Consider the following 25,300-nt stretch of genomic DNA (forward strand, 5'->3'; position numbering starts at 1 on the left):
TTCGAGGTGGCCTTGTGCAGGCCTGGGTCAGAACTTTATTCTGCTCAGACTCTGTCTAGATGAATGGACACAGTCCTTGGTCCCAATGCTAAAGAGATGCAGGACAGACTTGAGGCGGTCAGGAAGTGGGGCTGCTGGCTGTAGCCACAATCCAAAGCCCAGCGCCCATCAGAAGAGGCTATAATCCCACCATCCGATATCCATCACGCAAAGAGCTGGTTGCTGGCCCCACCCACCCAGAAGTCACATGTTCTTCCGGAAGGGCAGTCTGCGCTTGTCCTTAATGGCGTTCCTCTTCCTCTTCTTGCTTAGGAAACTCTCCAGCTTCCCGCTCCCCTTCAGCACTTTGTACTTCTCAGCCAGCTCCAATTTCCACTTCTCAGCTGTGGAATGCCAAAGGACAAGGAGGCGTTTACTCCAAACCAGCACAACCCTCTCAGGATCTGCTCCTGCTCTGCCCTATCCACCTGCAGCCCATTCCCTAACCCTGACCGATGGCTCCACCCTCTTGTCTTTCACGTCCCTTGTGACAAAATGTTTCCTCCAGACAGCCCAGGATCCGCCTACCCCATCGTCTATACACAACAGTGCTGGACACATGCAAAATCCAGGAGCAAGGTGCTGCCGCACTTGCCCACCGGTTTGGGCTTACACTGTTCATAGTAATACTACCATTATGCCCAGAGGCCCCTGCTGACACCAGGGCCCCACTGTGCCAGGCACTGTACATACACAAACTAAAGGACAGGCCCTTCCCCAAAGAGCTCGCCATCTAAATAGATGACTACTAGTCCCATGGTACAGGTGGGGTCTTGAGGCACAGCAAGATGAAAAGGCACAAGCAGTCAGTGACGGAGCAGGGAGCTGAGCCAGATCTCCTGAATCCCAGTCAAGTGCCTCATCTATGCTCTCTGCCTTCCTCTCTCTGGCCTCTGGTGCAGGAACCGTGAATAACATTTTTAAAGCACCTTATGTCCTATATTGGCTTGGAATGAGGTTCAGGATCTTAAGTGTCTAGGTCACTTTGGAAGGGTTCACCCATTGGTCTTCCCCTGTCTAATGTGCTTAGCACAATGGGAGTGCTAGGGAAGGCCAAAAGACAGTTACCTTTTTCTGTAACTGCTGTTCTTTGAGATGTGCTGCTCATGTTCATTCAACGTAGGTGTGTGTGCTCGCCACATGCACTGGTGCCAGAAGTTTTTCCCTCAGCAGTATCTGTAGGGGACCGGCTCTGGCGCCCCTGGAGTGGCGCACATATGCCACAGCATATAGGGCACCGCCGGCCCCCTCCACCCTCAGTTCCTTCTTGCCAGAAACTCTGACAATGGGGAAGGACGGCGGGTTGTGGAATGGACGTGAGCAACACATCTCGAAGCACACCAGTTACGGAAAACGGTAACTGTCTTTTCTTCTTCGAGTGATTGCTCATGTCCATTCAACATAGGTGACTTCAAGCAGTACCCCTGGAGACGGGTAAGGAGTTCATGGACATGTAGATTGCAATACAGCTCTGCTGAACCCAGCACTGTCCCTGGCCTGTGAACGTGTGGACCGAGGACCATGTTGCAGCTCAACAGATGTCCTGGATCAGGAAGTGTGCCAGGAAGGCTGTTGAAGATGCCTGCGCTCTGGCTGAGTGGGCTCTGATGATCGGTGGCAGCGGGGCCCCTGCTAGCTCGTAACAAGCCCTTATGCAAGAGGTGATCCAGTTAGAAATCCTCTGCGTGGACACCGGGAGGCCCTTCGTCCTATCAGCTGTAGAGATGAAAAGCTGAGTCGACTTTCGGAAAGGCTTTGTCCAATCTAGGTAGAAAGCCAGAGCCCTTCTTACGTCCAAAGCGTGAAGGCGCCTCTCCGCACTAGTCTCATGGGGCTTAAGGCAGAAGACCGGAAGGAAGATGTCCTGGCTGACACCACCTTGGGAAGGAAGGTTGGGTGGGGCTGGAGCTGGACCTTGTCCTTATAAAAGACCGTGTAGGGTGGTTCCGAGGTCAGGTCTCACAGCTCGGAGACTCGCCTCGCTGACATCACCACCACCGGGAAAGCTACCTTCCATGATAGGTGAGACGGGGAAGCACAAGGCCAAAGGCTCAAAGGGCGGGACTGTGAGCATGGACAGAACCAAGTTGCGATCCCACTGAGGGACCAGGGACCGAACTTGAGGAAAAAGTCTCTCAAGACCTCTGAGGAACCTGACCGTCATATCATGGGAGAACACCATCTGCCCCCGGACAAGCGGATGAAAGGCAGAGATGGCCGCCAGATGCACCCTGACAGAGAAGTGTGCCAGGCCCTGATTCTTCAAATGAAGCAGGTAGTCTAAGATTGACTGCACTGAAGAATGCGAGGGGGAGATGCCCCATTTGGCTGCCCAGCAGGAGAACCTCATTCACTTTGCCAGGTAGGTCTGTCTAGTCGAGGGTTTTCTACTCCCCAAGACCTTCTGGATCCCTTCCAAACAGGTCCGTTCTTTGGGTTTCAGCCACGCAGCATCCACGCCATGAGGTGGAGAAACACAAGGTTGGGTGCAAGAGACGACAGTGGTCCTGTGACAGCAGGTCTGGTCGGGCCGGCAGGGGCCATGGGGGGGGACTGCTGCCAAGCTCAGCAGCGTGCCAACCCAATGTTGGCGCGGCCACACTGGGGCAATCATGATAATCCTGACTAGCAGGACTGGGGGGGGGGGGGGGGGGGGGGGGAGAACATCAGGCTTCCCGCCCAGGACAGGAGGAAGGCATCGGAGAGGGAACCCTTGTCCAGACCCCATCTGGAGAAGAAGCGGTGGCACTTCCTGTTCTGCCTGGTGGCGAACAGATCCACTTGGGGAAATCCCCACCTTTGGAAGATTGCGCAGGCTACCTCTGGGTGGATCACCCACTAGTGGTGAGAGAAGAAGTCCCTGCTTAGGTGATCCGCTAACATGTTCTTGAGCCCCGGGAGGTGACTTGCTATTAGTTGGATTCTGTGGTCGACGCAGAAGTCCCAGAGACGGAGTGCCTCTTGGCATAGGGCTGAGGATCGAGCTCCCCCAAGTCTGTTGATATAGAACATCGAGGCTGTGTTGTAGGGGTAACTAATGGTGTTCCGCAAGGGTCAGTCCTCGGACCAATCCTATTCAATTTATTCATAAATGATCTGGAGAAAGGGGTAAACAGTGAGGTGGCAAAGTTTGCAGATGATACTAAACTACTCAAGATAGTTAAGACCAAAGCAGATTGTGAAGAACTTCAAAAAGATCTCACAAAACTAAGTGATTGGGCAACAAAATGGCAAATGAAATTTAATGTGGATAAATGTAAAGTAATGCACATTGGAAAAAATAACCCCAACTATACATACAACATGATGGGGGCTAATTTAGCTACAATGAGTCAGGAAAAAGATCTTGGAGTCATCGTGGATTGTTCTCTGAAGATGTCCACGCAGTGTGCAGAGGTGGTCAAAAAAGCAAACAGGATGTTAGGAATCATTAAAAAGGGGATAGAGAATAAGACTGAGAATATATTATTGCCCTTATATAAATCCATGGTACACCCACATCTCGAATACTGTGTACAGATGTAGTCTCCTCACCTCAAAAAAGATATTCTAGCACTAGAAAAGGTTCAGAAAAGGGCAACTAAAATGATTAGGGGTTTAGAGAGGGTCCCACATGAGGAAAGATTAAAGAGGCTAGGACTCTTCAGCTTGGAAAAGAGGAGACTAAGGGGAGATATGATAGAGGTATATAAAATCATGAGTGATGTTGAGAAAGTGGATAAGGAAAAGTTATTTACTTATTCCCATAATACAAGAACTAGGGGTCACCAAATGAAATTAATAGGCAGCAGGTTTAAAACAAATAAAAGGAAGTTCTTCTTCACGCAGCGCACAGTCAACTTGTGGAACTCCTTACCTGAGGAGGTTGTGAAGGCTAGGACTATAACAATGTTTAAAAGGGGACTGGATAAATTCATGGTGGCTAAGTCCATAAATGGCTATTAGCCAGGATGGGTAAGAATGGTGTCCCTAGCCTCTGTTCGTCAGAGGATGGAGATGGATGGCAGGAGAGAGATCACTTGATCATTGCCTGTTAGGTTCACTCCCTCTGGGGCACCTGGCATTGGCCACTGTCGGTAGACAGATACTGGGCTAGATGGACCTTTGGTCTGACCCGGTACGGCCATTCTTATGTTCTTATGTTGTCCGTCAAGACTCTGACCACTCTGCCCGACAGGTGAGGAAGGAAGACCGCACATGCCCTGCAGACCGCCCTGAGCTCTTTGACGTTTGTGTGTAACGTCATCTCTTTTGGGGACCACGTATCCTGGGTCTGGAGGGTGCCAAGGTGCGCCCCCCAACCAAGATCCAAGGCGTCCGAGACCAACTTGACCGAGTGGGGAGTGCTGTCGATGGGGACTCCTTCCATGACAATCCCAGGGTCAGACCACCATTGGAGTGAGGCGAGTATCGTTGCAGGATTGCTGACAACCTTTTCCAGATGGTGCCTGGACTGGGAGTAGATAGTTGCCAGCCACTGCTGCAGGGGTTGCATCTGGAGCCTGGCATGGCACACAACATACGCGCAGACTGTCACATGACCTAGGAGGCACAGGCAAACCCTGGCCATAGAAAGTAACTGAAGGACCACTGAACTAAGGACCCATCGCTCTGATGTTATAGACGCCCACACAGGGAGGAGGGAAGAAAGGCATTTGTCAAACAGAGGGGAGGAAGGATCTGGGGAACAGTCCAGTAGGTCGCCCTTGGATGTACCCTCAAAATGGGCGCTTCCCTGTCGTTTTACTGCGGGTCGAGCCCGACTGGGATGTAGATGGGGGTTGGTGGCCAGGGCGCCTCTTGTAGCCCCTGGATTTTTTTTTATGGGGAGGCTCCTGGTGAGGGTGGCTCCCCTGGCTCTGAGGCTGCTGTGGCTTAAGCAGTTTGCGGGAAGGGCAGGAGACGTACAGGTCCAGTGTTTTCAGGGTTGTGAGCGAATCTTCCAGACCATGGAGTTTTCTGTCTGTTCTGTGAACAGGGCGTGCCTGTCGAAAGGGAGGTCATGCACTGACTGCTGAGCCTCCGAGGAAAGACCAGAGAGGAGCAGCCAAGAAGCCCTACGCAATGAGAGGGGCGGGAGAGGGAGGTAGCCAGTCTCTCTGAAGCTCCGGATACCAAGGGCTGAGTGAACCCCAATGGGTATCACCTTGCCGGGCATGGAGACTGAGGCCATGGGGCAGGCTGCAGTGCCGTTGACGGAGCCTGCACTGTAGGTATCACAGCTTGTCCCGCAGCTAGGGAACCTCACTCTGAACCCAAGCTAGAGCCCGAGCGGTCGCTGCCCTGTGACCAAGACGGGGCTGAGTGGTGGATCTGTCCCCTTTGGTACGGGTCGCTCCTCCCAGAGTTGGATCTAGCTGATCTTGACGAGCGCCTGGATTGGGGCCTCAGTGACCAGCGGCACTCAGCAGCCCTGGTCTGGTGATCTACACCTCACGCTTGACGAGCAGTACTGGGATGTGGAACGGGATTGGGAGCTAGCGCGGGCTTGTCATCGTAAAGATGCAGCCGCACGCAGTGATGCCACCCTGGGGGAATTGGTGATGGCCCAGAGAATGGTACCGTCAGTCCCTCGACCTGACCCTGGAGAGGAACCAGTGCCGCGGAGATTACGTGAGCCGCACCTCAACCCTCTCTGCCCTTGTTTGAGGTCTGGATGGGGCTGCAAAGCTTCTACCTATTGCAGTCAGAAGCGTGTCGGCTGCGAGAGGGCGACCGTTGGCGGGACGTCCACCCTGCTGGAAAGGTGGAGACTGTGGTGGTCCTGATGTGGGTTTACCCCGGGACCCTGCAGGGGCCGGATTGGGCAGCACCAGGAGGGACAATCTCTTATGCTGCTTGCAGGGCCTCTGGCATGGGCGGCACCCGGAGCTGACAAGGACCTTTGTTGCAATCCGGGGTAGCTGGTAGGGAGCAGGCTGAGCTACACGGCTCGACCTGAGCTGGGGTCCGGGATCCACAGGGGGGTGAAGCCATGGAAGGGGACTGGGGCTGGCTCACAGACAGTACCGGTGGGGCGCTGCACACCGAGGTCATGGTGCTCGATGCTGAATCGGAGCGCTGCTCCAGCATCGGGGTAAGGGCAGACTCCATAAGGAGCGCTTTCAAGTGAATGTCATGCTCCTTCTTCGTCCTAGGCTTGATGGACTTGCAGATTCTGCATTTATCCCTAATGTGACCTTCGCCCAACCACCGTAAACAACTGTTATGTGGATCGCTAATGGGCATGGGCCTTTTACAGCAATCACAGGGCTTAAAGAGTGGGGCCTGGGGCATGCCCCGCTCGGGACCTACTAAGTCTGTAACAAACAAATAGGGAAACTAAAACTAGAGGGAAACGACATACAATAATATACAAAAGGTAAATGGATTTGAATGAACAAGAAGTAACAGTGCTAGCTGAAGCAGCAACAGTTCCAGCACCGTCACTGGCGGCAAGAAGGAACAGAGGGTGGAGGGGGCTGGCAGCGCCCTATATGCCACGGCATACACGCACCACTCCAGGGGATGCCAGAGCCGGTCCCCTATGGAAACTGCTGAGGGAAAAACTTCCAGCACCAGTGCATGCGGTGAGCGCACACACCTAAGTTGAATGGACATGAGCAATCACTCGAAGGAGAATGCTTGTTCTGCACTTCTCTAATGGTACTGCTGACAGATTTGCCTCACCTACGCTACTGCCCCCACCAGCGTAGGGGGATCTGGTGTGATGGCTATTTATTGAATGAGGTTTTTTCCAATCTGCTCGTTAGTACTCTAAGTGCAGGGACCACAAGTTAATGGCAAACTGTCAGCAACAGGTCCATTTCCTGGTGTAAACAGAGCAGCAGCATCCTGAACCTACATTTCTTTAGGTAGAAGGGCTTCCTTCCCAGCTGGGCCTGCTCCCTCTGTGCTCTCTTCAAGGCCAGCTCCTTCTCTCTCTGCCTCTGCCGTTCCTTCTGAGCCTCCTCCTGTTGTGTCTGGGAAGAAAAACAGGAACATGTCATGGACTGTCTAGGCCGTGCTCAGGGCAAACCTCCTGTCTCATTAGCCACACTGGAGTCTTGCATGTTGGTCAGTCTCAGCTGTCTCCCTCCCATGGGAGCAGTGAGCTGAAGCTGGTACCCAAGACACTAACTCACCATGCGCTTTAGGAGCTGCTGCAGTTTCTCCTGCTGCTCCACATTCTTGCTTTTCTTCAGCTGCTTCTGAACTATCTACAGGAGAGAGCAATACCCAGTGAGTCCTGCTGCATGTCATTCTTTCCCTCTGAGGTCTGCATGATGGGGCCCTATAAAAGATGCCTCACTGAAGAAGGCTTTTCTGCCCCAACACAAGCAAAGGACATAGTGTCACCTCTTTTTCCCTCTTCTTGAGACCGTTCAGGAAACTGTAGGTCTTCTCAAATATTTCTGGGTTGTACTCCCCAGACAGGTCATCAAAGCGTGGGTCTCTCTGCACCTGCATAGAATGGAGGGGGGAGGGAAGGGGGGCAGAGGATTAGAACCAAGAGCAGAACTAATGCCTGAATGCAACTTGGTTGTTCTCCCTAACTCAGCCTACTCCTAGCTCCTGTATCTAGGGCTCTTTACACTATTTAACATTTTCATCAGTGATCTGGAAGAAAACATAAAAATCAACGATAAAGTTTGCAGATACAAAAATAAGGGAAGTGGTAAATAATGAAGCTGGCAGATCACTGTTACAAAGCAATCTGGATCACTTTATAAGCTGGGAACAAGGAAACGTATTTTAATATGGCCAAATGTAAAGTCATACATCTAGGAACAAAGAATGCAGGCCATACCTACAGGATGGGGGCCTCTAAAGTAGCGACTCTGAAAATGAGTTGGGGGTCATGGACAGAAAATCAGCTGTGGCAAACGCAATCCTAGGATGAATCAGGCGAGGCATTTCCCGTAGAGATAGAAAAGTATTAAATGTCATAGTACAAGGCACTGGTCAGACCTCGTTTGGAATTCTGGTCATCCACAATCAAGAAAGATGAATTCAAACCGCGGCAGGTGAGGAGAAGAGCTACTAGGATGATCGGGAATAGGGGGCCTGTCTTGTGAAAGGAGACAAAACAAAGGCTGACGGGATAGGATTACCCTCTGTAAATGTGTCAGGGAAGGTAAAGTGCTATTTAAGCTAAAAAAGGTATTGGCACACCCAGAAATGGGGATAAACTAGCCATGAACAAGTTCAGGCTAGAAATGAGAAGATTTCTAACCATCAGTAGAGTCAGGTTCTGGAACAGTGTCCCAATAAGAACCAATGGGGCAAACTACTTAGTTAGATTTGAGAGAGCTAGACAAAGGGGGTTGTTTGTGATTGTGAGGGGGCAAGGCCCGGCAGCCCTGGGGGGTCCCTTCTGATTTTTCTAAAATCCCATGCTTCAGGGCTTCAGCTGGTCACCTGCAGGAGGCAGGAAGAGATTTTTCTCTACTCTCACTTTTTGCCTCCTTCCACTGCAGCATCAGAGAAGGCCAGAGATGGAGATGGGGCACTGGATGCAATGGGCTGGTGCTCTGAGGTGGCTCCAAGCATTATCTCTCTCAGTTGCTTGGGTGGTTGGTTCTTGCTCACATCCTCAGGGTCTAACTGATTGCTACACCTGTGGTCAGGAAGGAATTTTCCCCCAGCACAGACTGACCTTTGGGGGGTTTTGACCTCTCTCTGCAGCGTAGGGTGCGGGTCACTTGCCAGGACTATCTGGGTGCATCTTACTTACCATTTTCCTACCATTGCAGGGGCAACAGGCACTAGGGTACCTCAGGCCCTCCTGTTCTTTGCCTGTGGCACCTAATAGTCTGGTCTCCTGTGGGCTGGTCTAATTTCAGTTGTTGGGTTTAGCACGGGGGTGCTTCACGGTGTAGGAGGCCTGTGATAGCCAGGAGATCAGATGAGATGATGTGGTGGTCCCTTCTGGCCTTAAACTCTGAGCTCCCAGTGCAACACTGTGGCCAAAGGGGCTAATGCGATCCTGAGATGTATAAACCGGGGAATCCTGAGTAGGAGCAAAGAGGATATTTTACCTCTGTGTTTGGCACTGGTGCGACCGCTGCTGGAATCCGGCATCCAGTTCTGGTGCCTACAGATCAAGAAGAATGTTGATAAACTGGAGAGGGGTCAGAGAAGAGCCACGGGAATGTTTAAAGGATTAAGCTTCTCTTTGTTAAACGAAATAGGCTCCAGAAGCTCAATCTATTATGTAAGGCAGGTTTTCTAACCCTTCAATCATTCTCGTGGCTCTTCTCTGACCCCTCTCCAATTTATCAACATCCTTCCTGAACTGTGGGCACCGGAACCGGACACAGGATTCCAGCAGCAGTCGCACAAGTGCCAAATACAGAGATAAAATTACCTCTGCTCCTGCTCAAGATTCCCATTTGTGCAACCCAGGATCCCATTAGCCCTTTTGGTCACTGCATCACACAGAACTCATATTCAACTGATTACCCACCAGGATCCCCATATCTTTTTCAGAGTTGCAGCTTCCCAGGATACAGGATGGGGGGGGTGTCTAAGTATGCCCTACATTCTGTGTTCCTAGATGCATACATTAGCCATATTAACATGCATAGTTTGCTTGTGCCCAGTTTACCAGTGATCCAGATCACTCTGAATCAGTGACCTGTCCTCTTCATTATTTACAACTCCCCCAATTTGTGTGTCATCTGTAAACTTTATCAGTGGTGAGTTTATGTTTTCTTCCAGGTCATTAATAAAGATTTTAAATAGCCTAGGGCCAAGAACCAATCACTGTGGGACCCCACTAGAAACACAGCAACTTGATGATTCCCTGCTCACAATTACATCTTGAGACCTATCAGTCAGTCAGTCAGTCTCCCCATCACTGGCAATTTTAAAATCATGATTGGATGTTTTTCCAAATGACCAGCTCTAGTTCAAACAGGAACTCATCCAGGGCAATCCTATAGCCTAATGCACGAGGTTAGATTATTTGATCACAGTGGGCCCTTCTGGCCTTGGAATCTATAAATCTAGGACTAGCTGGAGCAGCACCATTTCCTCCATATATCCACTGGCAGCACCAAACTCTCCTGTACTCACAAGCGGATGCTCCTCACAACCTGCTCCTTGACTGCCTCAGAAGCCTGTGGGTCCATACCCTTCCCCCAGACCACCATCTGGGTCTCATTCTCTTCATCAGTCAACTTATGCTGTCTCTGCCACACGCATCTTGTGTCCCTCATCAGCCCCCAAAGGAACTAACTGCTAACCTGGAAAAGAGCACTTACCGTCTTTTTAACAGAGACCACTTGTCGTAGAAAGGGGACCGGTTTCTTGGCAGAAATCTCCAGTGGCCTGAGAGAAACACATCTATTAGAGAAAGGAGGAGACAGGACTGGCCAGGTCAGACTCTGATTGCTGACAGTTTGCTACCACTCAGCATAGAGAAAGACCACTGCTTCTCCAGTCACCCAGAACAATCAAAGACAACTGGGAGGTTTGCTCTGTGCAGTCCATTCACCACCTGCACCTCTCACATACACATGCCTTCAGACCACCATCCTCAGAGCCAGGGAAGGAGAACTCCCCACAGTATGTTTTCCAGGGCTTTGTCCAGGCTAGTTTTAAAATATTTCCTAAGTGATGGAGTTTCTATAGCTTCCCTAGGAACAATGTGAAATAATTTATTGCTCAATCACCTGACAGTCTCCTTTGCTTAATTTCATACCATTATACCGACATAAACATGGCCCTTATACACACATTAAATAATCCCTCTCCCTCCCTGGTGTTCTCGGCCATCAAGTAACAACACTCTGTTCTCGGCCCAATACTATTCAATATCTATCAATGAAGATTACAAAAATCACTGCTGGCAGAGTGGTAAATAACAGAGACAGATAGATCAGCTCTACAAAGCTATCTGGATTGCTTGGGCAGCTGGCCTCACTAGATCTTGCCTTTTTAATACAGCCAAATGCAAGGTCAGAACATCTAGGAACCATGGGAATGTGTCACACTTACAGGATGAAGGTCTGTATCCTGTAAAGAGACTCTGAAAAGGATTTAGGGGCCATGGTGGAAACTGAACATGAACTCCCAGTGCGATGCCGTGGCTAAAAGTGCTATCACAATCCTTGGATGGAAAACAGGGGAATACAGAGCAGAAGCAGGGAGTGGTAGTATTACCACTGATGAGACTGTTATTGGATACTGTGTCCAGTTCTGGAGTCCACACCTTAAAAAATATGCTAGCAAATCAGAGAGGGTTCAGAAAAAAGCCACAAGGATACATCAAAGTCTGGAAAACCTGTCCTATAGTTAGAAACTAAAGGAGCTCAATCTATTTAATTAAGAGGTGACTTGATCATAATCTGCAAGAACCTATATGGAAAGAAGATTTGATAGCATAGGGTTTTTTAACCTAGCATACAAAGGCAGAACAAGATCCAATAGCTGGAAACTGACGCTAGGTAAATCCAGACTAGAAATAAGGTGCATTTTGAACAGTGAGGGTAAGCCACCACTGGAGCAACTTACTAAGAGATGTGATAGAATCGTCATCACTTGAAGTCTTTCAAACAAGACGGACTGTCTTTCTAAAACAACATGCTCTAGATCAATCATAAGTCATGGGCCTGATGCAGAAATCATTGGGTGAGGTTCTCTGGCCTGTGCTATACACATCAGACTAGATCATCATAATGGTCCCTTTTTGTCTTAGCATTTATGAAAGTATTTGTAGACATGCGGTCCCTTAGCCATAGTTGATATTAATTTAAGCGCACACAGCTATTATAATCAGTGTTCATGAATACATTCCTCCAGACCCTCATCATTTCTACTGCTTTTTTTCTAGATTCCCATCTTTCTAATAATGAAGTACCTAGAACTGTATTAGATATTCTAAATCCCACCAGAACTGTACAGAGAGGACCACTGCCTCCCACCCAGTATAACTGGATTCAAAAAAGAATTTGATACGTTCAGGGAGGATAGCTCGATCAATAGCTATTAGCCAAGATGGTCAGAGATGCAACCCCATGCTCTGGGTATCCATAATTCTCTGCCTGCCAGAAACTGGGACTGGACAACAGGCAGATCACTCGATAAATTGCCTTATTCTGTTCATTCCCTCTGAAACATCTGGCACCTATGTCAGATTACGGGATACTGGGCTGCAAGGACCCACTATGGCCATTCTTATATTCTCCCTGCTACTCACCTTTGTGCATGCAGTCCAAAACCACATTGGCTAATTTTGCTGCCATATCATGTTAGAGGGTCATGTCTCATTAGCATGCACTATCGCCCCAACACATTTTCCTCATTACTGCTTACCAGGGATTTTGGATTATCTTCTCCAAAATCAATCACATTTTGTTGTTTTCTGACAGTTTTTCAAGTCACCTTTGCTCCCTCTGTATCACTTCTGTCCTCAATGGTATATGAGGTTCCCCCCAATTCAGTATCATCAGCAAGCGACATGAGTGCTGTTTAGTCTTTCCTAAGACGTTTGTAAATTAGACTGGACATAGCCCAATCCCAGCAGCATCTCTCACTGGACAGCTCCCCTCAATGTCATACATTGCCATGTACCCTTATCCTTTGACAGATGTCTGAAGAGTGTAAACAATCTGTGCATGTCACAGTAAGGTCAGATTTTGAGACACTGCATCAATTGCTTTCCTGAAATCCAAATATGACAACCTTCAGCAGTGAAACTAACAAGTCAGGTCAATTTTGCTTTGCTGCAGCTCAGACAGTACTTTCGCCCAAAAAGCAGAGGCAAGATTTGGAGCTATTCACAAGAAAAGAGGATGCAAATAATGGGGGATGCATGAAGGAAAGAGTAGCAGTCCCTGCAGCCCTGGACAATCAGGAGGCTTACAGGCATGTGGGGGTGGGGGGAGAGGAGAGAGAGTAAATGATCTCCCTGCTGGAAGAGAGAAGGACACCACCCATCTGGCATCTACCAAATTCAGACATTTCCTAGCCACAGGCAATACAAGAGAGGAAGTCCCCAAGCACAGTCCCATGACAGTACCCTGCTAGGAGCACCAGCACTATCCCCACATCCAGCAGCTTTGCTCCTCACCATGGTGTTGCCCCGGCAGCTCCCTGGAGACCCCCATCCTTTCTTCTACTACACATTTTTCAAGCCCTGCTCAGTGCATTTATTTGTATTTCCATGACAGGTGATTTGGCAGGGGCTGCTGCCCTTTGAACAAGTGCACAGCACTTCATTCTACAGTGCTCCACTGAAATCAACAGAACTCTGGTGGATTTCCCTGGCAGACCTTTTAGGAAGGTTCCTTTCAAAACACAAACATACCAAAGGACTTTAGCAGCCTGGGGGCTTTTGTATGAAGCATTCCTCAAAAGGCTTTGGAGCATGAGCAATAACTAGAGATAAATACCCCATAATAGCAGAGGCACAGATGCTTTATGAGGCATACTTGATTGTCTGTAAAGCTCCAAGATTCTCAGGTAGAAGGCAAAACAGAAATACAAAATATTCTCACCATCCCTGTAACGGGGAAGAGAGGTTTTGAACTAGATGAGGTTTAGAACTAGATGAAAGAATCTGAGGTTTAGAACTAGATGAAAGAATGCTGATGAAACAGAGTGGGGAGGCAGTCTGTTTGGATCACCTCGGATAGGACACTTACTCGGACTGAAAACTGGCTTCAGGACCACAAATCGAGGGTAATGACACATGGCAATGAATAAAACTGGGGGGAGGTGTCTGGTGAGGGACTGTAGCAATCTGTTTAGGTCTTGTATTACTTCATATCTCCATTAATCATCACACTGAGGACACTCCAGAATATATTCAACTGGGAGGAGCTGTGAACACCAGTGCTGACAAATATGGACAGAAATTAACAAGAGGAAATTCAACTTGGAAAAAATGCAGCTGTGAGAGGCTGCAGAGAGGAGAAAGCAATTTTGGGCTACATCCGACCACGGAGCAGGAGGGATAGCTCCTCTTCAGATAGCTCTAACTGTACTTGGAATAATGTGCTCAGCAGTGGGTACCTCGTTACCAGAAAGATATTGGCAAGCTGGAAGGAGTTCAGAAAACAGTAAGAAGAATGGTTCAGTGACTGGAGGGACTAAGTTAAGATTTAAAGAGAACTATTGACAGCTCAGAAGAGACAACAAAAAGTGTGCATGGGAAGTGTTAAAAGCATCTCTCAATCTGAGGGGCTGCAAAGCACCTGTAGTAAGGATAGCAGAGAGGAAGGCAGGACGAGTGTCTCAGCAGGAAGTGTTGGTTATGAACTAAGAGCTATCCTGACAAACGCTTTTGCTGAGTTCAAAGTCATGGCTGGCAAGTGGCAAAGGGATGGACCATTCCCAAAGGAAACATTATGGCAAAGGATCTCTTTTGTGTGCCATGCTAGAGGGTCTGATCCACCCGCCTGGCACAGAAGACACTCTGAGGATCCCAGGCAGCACATACATACACTTCTGTCCGCAGAGAAAGGGCTCTGGAACACCTTTACCCCTGTTTGCTGGGCCGTTGCTTTGTCCTAGGTTTTGTATGGTTCAATGGCTTCTTCCCACTAGTCATCTGCTGATACGCTTTGGTTCCAACACTGTTCCGCAGCTGCAGCAGTTCCTCAAAAGACATTAAGGACAGTTCTGGGAAAGAGAAAACAAAAAGGGACTCACAGCCAGACATACACTTCTGCCCTCACACCCTCTGTACAAGGAATACAGGGGCAGCTGCAGTGCCTCCACTCACAAAACACTTCCACCCCCAAGCACAGGGACAGCCAGCAAGTCAGACTGTCTTTCTTGGGTTTCTCCCTCACAACCACCTCATGAAGCAATACCACTCCCTCCCAATACAGAGACTGCGAAGACCCTCTCCTTAGCTTCTCCCTGCCAGATCATCAGAGGGCCCAGGAGGCCATTCCAAGGTTTTCACCTGGTCATTAAAGCACACAAAAGGCATTCAGACTTTCTTCCAGTAGGCTCCGTACTAACTGCATTACCAGCCTCTGACGTGTCACCACCCCATCCTGGCCCTGGCTGCAGTGAGACTCCCCAAATCCTAGTCCTCTCCTTGCTCAGGGTTACACTCAGCTCATTTCTCATACTGCTCTGGAGTCTTTTTACACAGGAAATCATTTACCTTTGCATCCAAAGATTGCTCAGAAGGGTTAGGGAAAAGCTGTCAAGTCCATTTCATCTCAGAGTCATAGAGTTTAAGGCCAGAAAGGACCAATACATAACCTAGTCTGACCTCCTGTCTATCACAGCCCACCAGACACCACCCAGTCACCCCCATACCAAGCCCAGGACTGCTCCCTATTGCACATTTTCTAGGGCTTCTTCTACTATAGGTTTAAGTGTCCCAGATGATGTAGCCTCACAATATTCCAGACCAGGGGTCGGCAACCTTTCAGAAGTGGCGTGCCGAGTCTTCATTTATTCACTCTCATTTAAGGTTTTGCGTGCCAGTCATACATTTTAACGTTTTTTAGAAGGTCTCTTTCTATAAGTCTATAATACATAACTAAACTATTTTTGTATGTAAAGTAAACAAGGTTTTTAAAATGTTTAAGAAGCTTCATTTTAAATTAAATTAAAATGCAGAGCCCCCCAGACCGGTGGCTAGGACCTGGGCAGTGAGAGTGCCACTGAAAATCAGCTTGCATGCTGCCTTTGGCACGCGTGCCATAGGTTGCCTACCCCTGTTCCAGAAGCTAACACACTGCATTGAGAAGTTTTGTCCTGAGACTCAGCGCTAATGTCCCCTTTCTTTTAGGGATATAACAGGAACTCTGGTTTATTTAAAATAATAATAATAATAATAAAAAAACATCATGACTTCAGGTCCTACCCCTACCAGATACCCACTCAGTGTGTTTTTACAAACACATTTTCTATTTTATAACATGTTTCTCTCTCTCCCCCCCAGTTGCTGTATAAAAGACCCACACAAACAAGGGAAACTGCAAAGATGACTAGAGAGCAGGCAAATGTACACGGTATGGAAACAAAACCAAGAGAAACACAAATCTCTCTAGTATCCTTCAGTGGCAGTGATTTTACATGTTACTTACAACTACAGACAAAGTAGATGGTACGCCTGTTAGCCCATTACTTCTAGTTACACCCCAAACGGTTCCTCTTCCTCCTGTTTACACCTTTAAAACAGTCAAGACATTTACCCTCCCCTTAGTAGTGCTAGACTATACAGCCCCTTGAATTCTTCATGATATTAAGTGTCTGGAACTAACACAATATTCCTGATATGATCTGGCCAGTGCAATCACCTTCCTGCACATGACACAAAGCCTCTGAACATGCAGCCCAAACAGTACACTCCATGCTCAGATTGTCACATTGGATCAGACCATTGGTCCATCAAGTCAGTTACCCTGCCCTTGGCAACCACCAATACCTTCTGCTTCAGAAAGAAAAAAAAACAAAAAACCCTAACAAAGCTGGTCAACTGCATGCCAATTCCTGACTGACCCCATTAATAGAGGACATCCTGAAGCAGAAGATTCAATTACTTTAAGTGTCTTTATTGAAGTAGAATTTCTTTACCTATGTCATAGTTTAGGGCAACTGCTCATGTATTCCCCCATCATAATCCAGCAAGGGCATCCACTCCAGGCTCTCAGCCCCTCAGCAGTCACTTCCCTTGGGCAGAGACCCACATCTCTTCCTCTCCTAACCAGGGGTTTTCCAGGTTGCACAGGAGTTCCCCAGGAAGTCAGACCTCCTGCTTTGCTTTCTCCTCAAAAGCTATAAACTGTGTAATTTCCCAGTTATAACGTACCACGCAGTAGAGCCCTGCAGTGGGACTGGGAGATGCACCAGGACATAATGGGTCTTCTCAGACAGCAAACAAATGCTGCAGACCCTGTCCGACCTACTTGTCCAAACCTGCTAGCAGCCCCCCTCCCCCCAGCATTCCATGTGGCATCATGGGCCGCACCATACCCCTGCCACTCCATGCCGGGAGGCTGCAAGAAAAACCACAGATTCACATCCAGTGAACTGTGAGAACCAAGGCAGGTGAATGTGTAGCCACAATGAACTACGTTTGTGCACTGAAATGGATAGAAATGTTTGCTGCCTTTCCAATTTAATAGTTCCATTGCATTAATTTATTTAAAGTTTATACTGCACTGCCTGTTTTTTTCTGCCCTGATTATGCCACTCAATACATTTCTATATTTTTAAATAAAATAATGATCTTTACTAGTTCACAACACACATTGCTCAGAAGGGTTGCACAGTGGTACTTAAAGCACACGCTACTTAAAAATGTGCAGTCATTTAGAAATGTACGACAAGCACCTCTTAACTCATAGCTTCAGTACACACACAGTTCCGTATGGACAGCAAGCACTACACAATTCCTAGCAGCCCCCAAAGCTTCAGCCCCACATAACAGTCCAGTACAGAACGCTAATGTGGCTGACCATTAACGTGCTCTTTCAAAGCCTCCCTCAACCACATACTTCCACACTGAACTTTCATAAGAGCACTTGTGTCTGGCTGTTCAAACTTCGACAGCCACTCCACCGCAGCCCTCCACCCCGCTGGCAGCTTCTCCACCTTTGCACCACAGATATTATGCAGGACACAACAGGCAGCTATAACCACTGCATATTTTTTTTTCCTCACAGAAGTCCAATCTAGTGAGTAAACAAATGCCTGCGTCCTTTCAATCTACCAAAAGCACATTTATCAGTCATTCTGCACCTGCTCAGCCAGTTGCTGAATCTTTCTTTGGTGCTGTTGAGGTGGCCAGTGTATGGCTTCTGAGCCAGGGAGTAAGTCAGACCTGGGCAAACTACGGCCCGCGGGACCATCCTGCCTGGCCCCTGAGCTCCCGGACAGGGAGCCAAGTCCACAGCCCCTCCCCCGCTGTCCCCCCCTTCCCTGTAGCCAGGCCGCGCTCTGGCCCGCCACTCCCACTGGGCACCGGAGGGAGCATGGCTGGCTCTGGCCAGGTGTTGCAGCTGAGAGCTCCTGCTGCTGGTAAGGGGGCGGGGTTGGGTAAGGGAGTGGGAGAGTCCTGGGGGGCAGTCAGGGAGAAGAGGGCGGTTGGATGGGGTGGAGGTTCTGAGGGGGTGGTCAGGGGATGGGGAACAGGGAGGGTTGGGAGTGAGAGAGTCCCAGGGAGCCTGTTGGGGGGGGGTATATGGATAGGGGTCGGGAAGGCAGTAAGGGGACAGGGGGGGTTGGATAAGGGGGTGGGATCCCGGGGGGGCTGTCAGGGGACAGGGGTGTGGATAGGGATCGGGGAAGTCAGGGGACAGGGGGGTTGGCTAGAGGGCAGGAGTCCCACGAGGGGGCGGTTGGGGGACAAGGAGCGGGGGGGTTGGATGGGTTGGGGGTTCTGAGGAGGGCAGTCAGAGGGCAGGAAGTGGGAGGGGGTGAATAGGGGGCGAGGGCCAGGCTGTTTGGGGCGGCACAGCCTTCCCTACCTGGCCCTCCATACAGTTGCGCAACCCTGATATGGCCCTTGGGCCAAAAAGTTGCCCACCCCTGGAGTAAGTGGTAGGCTTGGAACCCCAAAATCACTACTGGCATTTCCATATTGTCAATAGTAGTCTGATGGTTGGGAAAGAATCCCGCTGCTTGTAGCTTTCTGAACAATCCTGTGTTCTTAAAGATGTCAGGGGCATGCACCTTCTCCGATCAGCCCATACGGATATCGGCGAAGTGTCCCTAGTGATCCACCAACATTTGCATAACCACAGGAAAGTAGGCCTTTCTGTTGACGTAATCTGTGGCAAGGAGGGCTGGGGCCAAAATAGGAATGAGCATGCGTCTTTCATCCTACTGCAGTTTGGGAACCCCCTTGGTAAAAAGCCATCCACTACGCCCTGTCCATTGCACAGCGTCACTGTCCTTCATGGCAAGAGATTAATGGCCCTACAAACTTGCAAGACTCTGGCCCGCACTGTGGGTTTCAAACTTCAAAATGATTTCCTGCTGACCAGTAAGCAATCTGGCCTTGCAAGCTTCCAGAATGTGATCACCACTTGCGTCTCAACTGTCAGCATAGCTTACATTCTGATGTCACTGCACTGGATGGCTGGGGCAACCATGGGACACAGATCCAGGAATGTGCCTTTTGCATCCAAAGGTTTTGTAGCCACTGCTCGTCACCCCAATCCTGCATTACAATGCAATCTCACCACTTAGTACTTGTTCCTTGGGCCCAGAAGCAGCACTCCACCATCTGCAGCTGTTCTGTGACAACAACCACCTTGAATTGTTTTTCACTATGTCCCTTAGCAATCTGTCCTCAAAGGAATGGCCTCATTATCCAGGAGCAATACCCAAGTTAGAAGCCAACTACAACACACAGATCCAGTTGCTGGGAAAGGTGAAGGTTCTGGGACTCCTAGCAGGGTATAACTGGGTTTTTAGAAAAGAATTATACACATTCCTGGAGGGTAGATTCATCAGTGGCTATTAGCCAAGATGGTCAGGGATACAATCCCATGCTCCAGGTGTCCCTAAATCTCTGATTTATAAAAGCTGGGACTGGAAGACACTATATGGATCACTCAATATATTTTCCTGTTCTGTTCACTCCCACCAGCCACTGTCGGAAGTCTCACCCAGTATGGCCATTCTTCTTATGAGTGACCATAACTCTATATAAAGTTCATAAACACTCTGTTGTGTTCTGTGCACTCAAGTACAACAAAGCCTTTTTAAGTGCTACTTCTCATATCTAACCATCATTACAGTTCTATCACACCAGTTCTTCTATCACCTCAGTGCCTTACAAATTCTAGGACACCTGACAATCTGCCTCTCCCCCACCCAAGAAGGTGTTTTCAGTATTTGTTGTATTTCAGTGGCTTTGGTTTTGGGAGGTTAGGTGAAAGAAGTGGATTTAACATTTCAGTTGGAAGGTGAGAGATGAAGTGGTCATTCTGATTTGTGGCTACTTGTTGTTCACTAACTCCCCTAAATATGTTGGCATCACTGCTTTCCAGCTTTCTGCCTTGCACTGAACATCTGTTTCACATTTCTTTTATTTTGGCCACCTTTCTAATCTCTCTAGAGCCCTCTCTATTATTTATCTTCATTATATTCATACCACCTCCTAGTTCAATATCATCTGAATTTCATTTATGTGCTCTCCATTCCCTCCTTCAGATCCATTAATAAATATGCTTAATAAAACCTAACACTTGTCCCTGCAGAACTCATTAAACACCTCCCTAACTCAACATGTTACTATTCACAATTAAGCTTGGTTTGTGGTGAATCAGCTAGGTTTTAATCCATGCAAGAGTGTCAGACCTTATCCAATGTCATTTTTTTGGGGTTGATTTCATAAGGATGCAAATCCTATAATTGTGCATTCAGACAGACACTCAGATGCATGGGAGTAACTCAGATGCAAATTTAAGCAGCTGCTTTAGAAAATTTGGTTCTGAATCAAAAGGCTTTACAAATATCAGATATCACATCTGTATCATTCCTACTGCCCACTAATTTAGTAAATAAAAAAAAAGTTTGGCAGGCATTATTTTTTCTTTATAAATCTCCATGCTGCTTCTTGCTCAGAGCTCTATGATACCCTGAATCGGGGGTGTCAAGCATTCTGTGAGAGAGGCTAATTCCATCTTTAATTGTTGGCAGGGGTATAAATTTAAGACTAAATATTATCCTCACTTCACAGTGAGAATTCTGCTAATCTAGAATCATAGGGCTAGAAGGGACCGCAATGGTCATCTAGTGACTCCCTGCCAAGATGCAGAACTTGGTGCAGAGTAGAATTTGGCTTTTGTCATACATGAACTTAGTTATCTATATTTGTTGCCTATTTGGTTCTTATTGTTGCATTCCGCATCACTCAGAAGAAAATATGTTTATCTTTAGTACCAATACTCCTGCCTTCCCTACGTTCCTTCCTAATTCCTCTTTTCCTCTTTCTTTATGTCCCTTCTGCCTTCTACATCATCTTCCCTGCAGCACAATTCTTCACAATTCCACAACCCCACTCGCTTTGCTCCCCTCCTATTCTCTTCATTGCATCTACTAAAATGATCAGTAACAAAACAGTTAATGCTGACATTTCATAGGTTCGGAGATTCCAAGGCCAGAAGGGACCATCAGGATCATATAGTCTGATCTCCTGTATAACACAAGCCATAGAACTCCCCCAAAATAATTCCTAGAGCAGATCTTATAGAGTCCTATCATCAAGCTTTAGTGTTAACACTCCAATTAAACAAATGGGCAGCAGAGAAGTTCACAAAGCTACTGTTTCAGGCTCAGGAAGACAAAACTGCATCTGCTTACCCTTGATTCACATTTGGAAGGTTATCATCAAAACTGAGCAGGCTCCAAGCTCTCTTTTGTTTTTTTTAATTAAAACTTATTCTTCACAGTCTAAATATACCATGCAGCCCCAAGTACATCAAGGGGGCTCTGTGTTTGACACCAGTGAACCACATGTTTTACAGGTTATTTTCCTTTACTATTTGTCCCATTATTTCACTCAAGACTTAAGGAACCCTTTTGAAGGCTGAGATCATATTTGCATACACCACCCTAATCCTTTGGAACCTTCCTAGTTTTCGCAGTTCATTAACTAAGCCACATCGGAAGACTTCACAGACATCAACTACAGTTCTCAGGCACTTGGTGTCAGAACCTCGGCTGCTGTCCTATGTCCTTGACAAACTGAATGCTTAACTTTCTTCACACGGAAATTAAATAAATGCAGAAATCTTTGGGGTTTTCATTCTACAGATTTATGAGTTCTACTTAAAGAGCTCAGATAAAATCATGAGCCATCCCCCTTATCCCAAATTCAACTCATGAGGTTGGTGTGGGTGGGGAGGAAAGACAAATAGTTAATTAGGAGCTCACACACTGCACACGACTATCAAACTACTTATTAGTTCAGCTCCAATCCATCCTCAGGTCAACGTGGTAACATTCTCTACAAGACTCTCCAAGGCAGTGGCTCTCAAACTTTTTACTGGTGACCCCCTTTCACATATCAAGTCTCTGAGTACAACCCCCCTTATAAATTAAGAACACTTTTAAATATATTTAACACCATTATAAATGCTGGAGGCAAAGCAGGGTTTGGGGTGGAGGCTGACAGCTCACAACCCCCCATGTAGTAACCTCACAGCCCCGAGGGGTCCCGACCCCCAGTTTGAGAACCCCTGCTCCAAAGTTTTGTCCAGTTTTAAGTGACTCAGATAATAAGGTTTCCAATGTTTCTCTTAGGCTACATCCTTAAAGATTCTACACCATTAGGACATAGGTCCTGGTATCCAGCCTAAGGATTTATCCATTCTACAGATTTTTACCAAGTTTATAACCAGGTTGTAACAGTTTACTCCACATACAAGGTTCCAAACCAGGTGGGTTTCACCCCACTGGGGAGCAGAGCTGTAACGTGCCTGTCAGGCTATAACTGGGTTGTAACAAGAAGTATCTACTGCAGACAGGCTGGTCTGACCAGCTCTGTGCAACTGGATTAGCCAGTCATCCTATTTCCCAGGTCTCTGTTCCCAAGGACATCTCAATATACCACACAGCAACTGAAAACACATCCACATCCTCTACCCAGGCACCAGTTGGTGAAGTAGCATGAAACACATGTACCTGGCAGGGTTCAAAGCATCAACAGGCTAATATTAAATTATACCAACAAAAATATAGCTGTATGAATGCCCTGAACCATGGTAGCAGTACTTGTGAGACAGGAGCACGCAGGAAAAGCAGGAGTCAGCATGGAAAGAAGATCTCAGAACCGCTGATGGGTCACACTGAAACACAGTTTATTAAACACTTCCTATTATCAGTGTTTACCTCTCTTTATATCACTCTCTGGGGTAGTTTTGCATTTTGAGATGTCTTTTCCCCCAGCACATGGCTCTTCATCACTGCTGCCAGAGGTTCCGCTACCTGTCTTGTCATCATCATCCCCTGAGAAGTCCTCTAGATCACTGTAATCACTATTGCCATCGCTGTCCTCGGAGTCCTCACTGACCGCTCCCTGCTCAGTGGCACTCTCTCCTTGCAGGAGCCGAGGCTTTTTAGCATCATGATTGCACTCCCCAGAAATGCCTGCTATGCCACTTGAACTCTCCAGCGGTTGCTTCTGAGCAGTGACAAGCTTAGCATCAAGGACGGTGTCTTGAGCACTTTCTTCCACAGTCTCTGTGGCTGGTACTTTCCTTTTGCCTTGCATCCCCCGAGATACTCCTTTTCCAAAGGAGGAAACATTCTTTCTGGGGCTGTTCCCAGGCCTGTCCTGGCGTGGCCACATCATGAGGCTTTCACTGCTTCCACACAGCCTCCAACTGCAATAAACAATCAGTTGTACATAAGAGCAGCCATACTGCATAAGACCAAAGGTCCATCTAACCCAGTATCCTGTCTTCCAACAGTGGCCAATGCCATGTACCCCAGAAGGAATGAACAGAACAGGGAATCATCAAGTGACCAATCCCCCACCCCCCTCGCCTAATCCCAGCATCTGACAAACAGAGGCCAGGGACACCATCCCTGCCCATCCTGGCTAATAGCCATTGATGGACCTGTCCTCCATGAACTAATCAGTTCTTTTTTGAACCCTGTTATAGTCACAACATCCTCTGGCAAAGTGTTCCACAGACTGACTGTGCGGTGTGTGAAGAAATGCTTCCTTTCGTTTGTTTCAAATCTGTTGCCTATTAATTTCATTTGGTGACCCCTAGTTCTTGCGGTACGAGGAGTAAATAACACTTCCTTATTTACTTTCTCCACACCAGGCATGATTTTATAGACCTCCATCATATCCCCCCCACCCCCCGTCATCTCTTTTCTAAGCTGAAAAGTCTCAGTTTTATTAATCTCTCCTCCTATGGCAGCCGTTCCAAACCCCTAATCGTTTTTGTTGCCCTTTTCTGAACCTTTTCCAATTCCAATAGCTCTTTTTTTAGCGCTGGGGCGACCACATCCGCAGGCAGCGTCCAAGGCGTGGGGGTACCATGGATGTATACAGAGGCCATTCGATATTTTCTGTCTTATTATCTAGTCCTTTCTTAATGCAGCTTGGGACTGGCCCACCCTGGGGCGAAGCCACCGAGCGGCCGCCCATCAAGGGCCATGGCCGGCCGGCCAGCAGCCCCCACCCCCCCGGCTCGGCACAGGCCCGAGCACGGTGCAGGGGCCGGCCCGTGGCGTGCGGGAGAAGCGAGCTGAGGGGCGGGACGGGGGCTGCTCGCTCTCAGCCCAGTGGCCCCAGCCCGGCCTCGAGGCGCGGCTCCCGGAGGCTCCTCCCCCATGGCCCGCGCGGGGCGGTGACCCCAGCCCAAACTCACCCCAGGAGGCTCCCGGACGCCCGACAGCTCCGCACGCTAGCCAGGCTCCACGCGGCCGGACCAGGCCCCACCCCGCCTCCAGGCAACCGGCCCCGGCATTGCGTCACAGAGGGCAGAGAGCGAGACGGCTGGGCGCATGCGCGGGCGGGGGAGCGAGGCGCCCAGTGCCGGATAAGGCAGGGGACGCGCGCGCGCAGTGGGAGGTGCGCATGCGCCGAAGGCCAGGCCAGGCCAGGGCGGAACGGGACGAGGCGCGAGGCAGCGGCGCGCGTTGCTAGGCCCCGTCCTCAGGCGAGGCGCGTTGTGAGGCGCCCGTAGCGGCCCCCTCAGGCCCGGCCCTTCCCCCCTCACACACAGCCACACACAGGCCAGCATCTCAGGCTTTATTCAGCGCCCGGGGCTCCGCCTACAGACCCGGCAGCACCTCCCCGGGGCCGCGCCCCTTGGTGACGGCGGGGCTCTGAGCTGGGCCAGGGCCAGCGGTGGGGAGGCTGCCCTGGCCACCTCCCTCCCCACCCCCGCTGTGCGCCAGGCCCAGGAATTCTCCTTCCCCGTGTCCACGGCTGAGGGCGATGGCCGACGCCTTCAGGGAGCTCCCGCCACTGGGGGGATGACGCACGGCCCCAGGGCCCAGCGGGTCCGTCACTTCCCTGCCATGGCAGGCAGCCGAAGGCCTCATGGTGGAGCCAGCCTAGCATTACGGCTCGGGGCGGAGGAGGAGCTGAGGAGCCTCTGGCGGGAATGTAGGCCCTCATCTGCCACTCGTCCCGTCTGGTTCCCTGCAGTCCTGCCCCAGTGCACTGCGTATGAGAACAGGGGCAGTGAACATGATGCTACATCCATCCATTGACTGTTCTCCATGGAGTAGAGACAAGGGCCATCTTTGGTTCAGAGAACTGAGGTTTTTTTCCTCGTTAAGTCATAGCTTTTCTTCCACTTATCCCCATCCACAGAATGAAGGGAGG

General features: G+C 49.0%; 1 protein-coding gene across 1 annotated transcript; it reads right to left on the reverse strand.

Moving 5' to 3' along the window:
* On the reverse strand, nt 1-24,462 carry RRP36 (ribosomal RNA processing 36). The gene is made up of 8 exons (XM_045011951.1): nt 24,336-24,462; nt 22,840-23,333; nt 14,511-14,649; nt 10,287-10,353; nt 7,378-7,482; nt 7,164-7,238; nt 6,884-7,001; nt 1-383 (listed from the first exon to the last, which is right to left on the reverse strand). The coding sequence occupies exons 2-8, from the start codon at nt 23,300-23,302 to the stop codon at nt 244-246; spliced, it is 1,107 nt and encodes a 368-aa protein (XP_044867886.1). The 5' UTR covers nt 23,303-23,333; nt 24,336-24,462; the 3' UTR covers nt 1-243.
* Between the last annotated feature and the right edge of the window lie 838 nt (nt 24,463-25,300).

The sequence above is a fragment of the Mauremys mutica genome, chromosome 3 (genome assembly GCF_020497125.1).
Source record: "Mauremys mutica isolate MM-2020 ecotype Southern chromosome 3, ASM2049712v1, whole genome shotgun sequence".
NCBI classification, from domain to species: domain Eukaryota; kingdom Metazoa; phylum Chordata; order Testudines; family Geoemydidae; genus Mauremys; species Mauremys mutica.